The 3,901-nt window shown below is 42.3% G+C and overlaps 1 protein-coding gene across 7 annotated transcripts in view; it reads left to right on the plus strand.

Annotated features, from left to right (window-relative positions):
• PKP4 (plakophilin 4) overlaps positions 1-3,614 on the plus strand; it is a 252,594-nt gene extending 248,980 nt beyond the window's left edge. For all 7 annotated transcript variants that reach the window (XM_082841001.1, XM_082841005.1, XM_082841003.1 and 4 more), the window contains 2 exons: positions 748-821; positions 2,622-3,614. In XM_082841001.1, coding sequence (XP_082697127.1) covers positions 748-821; positions 2,622-2,870 — 323 coding nt within the window. In that variant the 3' untranslated portion in view covers positions 2,871-3,614. The remainder of the gene's footprint in view (positions 1-747; positions 822-2,621) is intronic.
• The last annotated feature ends 287 nt before the right edge of the window (positions 3,615-3,901 follow it).

The following is a 3,901-nucleotide window of genomic DNA, read 5'->3' on the forward strand; positions in this document are numbered from 1 at the left end:
TCAATAAACTAATTTGCCTCAAATATGTTTCATTTTCCTCATTAAAAAAAAATAAAAATCTTTGCTAGCCTTAACAGTACTTGAAGGGTAACCAATGACATCATTGGGAGTCTACTGTGGACTCATGAACACAGCTGTCTGATTACCAGGTTCTTTTTGTTTTGAAACATACTTAAATATGGTGGACACAAGAATGTGCCCCCAGGTGGCCGGCCTGTTAGAACACACCTGTGCCTGCTCCTTCCAGGACCTGGGATTTTGAATCAACGCTGTTCTGAGGGCATGGAGCTTGTTCCACTGTGTTTCCCTACCCCCTCATCTGACCCAGTTCTCTAGCTCAGAGCCCTGGAAAAGCCGTGTTCCTTGGCGCAGGGAGCGAGTCTGCTCTTCAGAGCCAGCCAGGGAAATCTTCACAGGTGGGAAGAGCTCAACCAGAGGTTGAGAAGGAGAGCTCAACCAGAGAGGTTGAGAAGGAACCCTTTTTGGATGAGCTATGCATTGGCATTGCTTTTTGGTGAAACACACAGCCTCTCTTTGCCGTATTCATTAGCCCCTAAGAACCCTGGGTAAGCAGCAAGCAGGCTTGATCCAGGGCACCCAGGCTGCTGACTGGTCCGGGGCTGTGCTGGCACCGGGGAAGGCAGGGCCTGTCGGGGACGCCACCAGCCCTAGAGCAGGGAGTCCACACAACCTAATGGGACAGAGTAATGAGCACTAGTTTTAATTTCGTAAAATATTTTCTTACAGGCTCCAGCAAACCTTCACCAATTTACATCAGTTCCTATTCCTCACCAGCAAGAGAACAAAATAGACGGCTACAGGTGAATTTGCAATATCATTTTTACAGAAGGCCGATTAGCAGGGATCAACACAGTAAGGGGTCCGCGCCGGTTGACTTACCTGAGCTGGGCCCACCCGGCAGGGGCCGAGGAGCTTTCCCGGGGGAATCTCTGCTCCTCGGAAGCTCATCCGTGGTTTAAGCAAATCACTTCCACAATAGCCTTATGTCCTTGCATATCCGAATTGGTACCACCATGCCACTGATGGCAACCAGCTGAGAAGTCTTTAACTCCTATTCTTCGCCCAACAGTTTCTTTTCCCCACTCTTTTTTTTTTTTTTTTCCTGTTAATCTCTAAAATCTCTTCCATCCTGTGGGTGCGGAAAGGTTGGTAAGCACACTTCATTCTCTCTTCTCATTGTTCTTTTTTGTACATACACCTCTTTCTCCATCTTCATGACTCCCTCGCATCCAAGCCTCCGTGGTTTGAAAACACCTGAGTCCACAGCCAGATCTCTCTTAGGCTCAGAGGTCAGAGTGGACCCAGCCCTGCAGGGGTGAATTCCACTCTCCATCACAATAGGGACTAGTGATTGTAACGTTCAATCTCTGCGTTCATGAGGGGCCTTGAAGTTCATTTTGGTCCTTCCTGATGCCATGTCCACCTGGGCCATCTGATCTCTCCTCTTACCTTCCATTAACACATGAGCAACTGGGGGTTTCCCAAACAAGCCTGTGTCCTGCTCTGCAGAAAAGGATGCTCTTAGACCTCCCTTCACATCATCTTTTCTCTGTAGATGGAAGAAGAAGAACCTCTCAAGTTACTCATAATCTTCTTTAGCCAGGAGAAATAGCCTCAGAATCGTAACTCTAATTAAAAAGCAAGTTTAGCTCTGAAATCCTTATAATATTAGAATGCGTTTAGTTCCAGAACGTGGTGTTGATACCTATGTGATAAATATGTTACATCTTACTAAGAGGGGGATTTGGGCATGATCGGGGGAAAGACAGACATTAGAACCATTACAGTTTTTCTCCAAATATATTTGAAGAAATTAATGTGAGGTCAGAGATAAGACAACACAAAAGAAAATGAGGGCAGGGGTGGATGAAGCCCACCTGTGTTTCACCTTGCTTCCTTACAGATGGAGGTATTATTAGCCCCAGCTTGGGGAAGTCTTTTCCTTTAGAATTGCATATGCTCACGTATCTCTTCTAATTTTGCTACTCTCCTGCCCAGAGACTGCCTTATTACTTTAAAAGCACAGCCAGCAGGGTTTCCAAAGTGTGACTGTTCACCAAACTACATATTTCTTTTTTTTTTTTTATAAACATCTTTACATGTTTCTTTTAAAACTGAGGGATGGACTCAATCTTCATCTCTGAGGTAAATGTTTTAAAAGATGGTTGTGCAATTACACAACAACCCAAAGCCCAAAAATCCAACCTTTAACTAATGTGCTAATGGTTTCCCTGTGTCAAAGCAAAAATCAAGTCTATCCTTTCATTGGGCACGCCCAGGTCACAGGCTCCTCCACAGCAGAGCACGGAACTCGGCCTCTAGTAAGGAGGGAGGTATCTTGGGTTCTCCCAAGGCGCTGACTTCTAGAGGCCATAGGAAAGGACTTGAGCAAACTGCCGGCCTGCCTGTAAAACATAGAGTAAAATCCCTACGGTCCACTAGTGAACATACAGTATGCACCAGAAACAACTTTCAACCATAAATTCACAAACACTGAAAATTGCTTTAAAAATATGAAGCAGGAAGCCCACGTTAATTTTCCCTAAACATGTACTTCCAAAAATTGCCTTGATTTATTTGCTTTTTCATTTTGTCAACAGCATCAACAGCTGTATTATAGTCAAGATGACTCCAACAGAAAGAACTTTGATGCATACAGATTGTATTTGCAGTCTCCTCATAGCTATGAAGATCCTTATTTTGATGACCGAGTTCACTTTCCAGCTTCTACTGATTATTCAACACAGTATGGACTGAAATCGACCACAAATTATGTAGACTTTTATTCCACTAAACGACCTTCTTACAGATCAGAACAGTACCCAGGGTCCCCAGACTCGTGGGTGTAGCATCAATGCTTGGGAGAGGAACTCCTTCTTTCTAACCTTGTTTGGATTGAGATGAGAAGTCCGTCTTGCTGATTTGCTGATGAAATGTGAAAGTGACATGGAAGGAATGAGTGAAGAGAATTTTTTTTTCTTTTTTGAGGAATTATCAGGGAAGTGAGGCAACCTTTGGGAGGGAGGACTTTCTAAGCTCTACTTAGGCATTAGATCTAATTACCTGTAGATTCTATAGTCTGGTGAAGGTGTGGGCGATGTGATGAGAGGTTTGTGAAATGGGTGAAATGAGATGGGGGATGTGTAGGTCAAATCAAATTAAAGATGATTTTTTTAATGTGAATAAGTTATGTTCTGATAGTTTGTACAGAAAAAAAAAAAAATAAAATGGATGCCCTTCATGTTTTATTGCTATTACTAAATGTCAAGATTGTATGCTATTGTGTCTTGTAAATTTCTTTTGTTGGTGTAAATATGGAAATGCCACATTGGTTGAGTGCCATCATTTGTAACGCAGTGTGTCATTTGAAAAGAGATTTGAAGAAACTGACAGCTTAAACAACAAACGGGAAACCCAAGGAATTGTTAGCAGTTAAAAACAAACTACAACATCCTTTGTTTTCAAAATGAGTAGTGTACCTTTGAAGCACAAAGTCCAGTCTGGTATAGCAGCGCCATGCCCATTCCCTTGCCTCTTTCATAGGACACTTCACTGCCATTTTCTATGCACATGAAAGAAAAATAAATGTGGAAATTTCATCCTTGGAAATTTGTTCCCTGTTCATTTTTTTTTTTTTTTTTCTGTGTATGACACGGAAAAGCAGATTGATAAATGCGAATCTCATTGCATCATGTAGGAAGTGGCTTAAATATATCGAACTATTTTGGACTTTTCCTAGTTCTGTACAGTTAATACACTTTGTGAGATGGACTATACCAAAGAATGAAGCTGTGAACTTTCCTCCTCTTTACCTATCTTAGTGTTTTTATTGGGTTCTGGGTTCTGTTTTGAATCTAATGCCCATTACCGTTTTATCATG

The sequence above is a fragment of the Leucopleurus acutus genome, assembly GCF_964270905.1.
Source record: "Leucopleurus acutus genome assembly, chromosome: 6".
Taxonomy (NCBI): domain Eukaryota; kingdom Metazoa; phylum Chordata; class Mammalia; order Artiodactyla; family Delphinidae; genus Leucopleurus; species Leucopleurus acutus.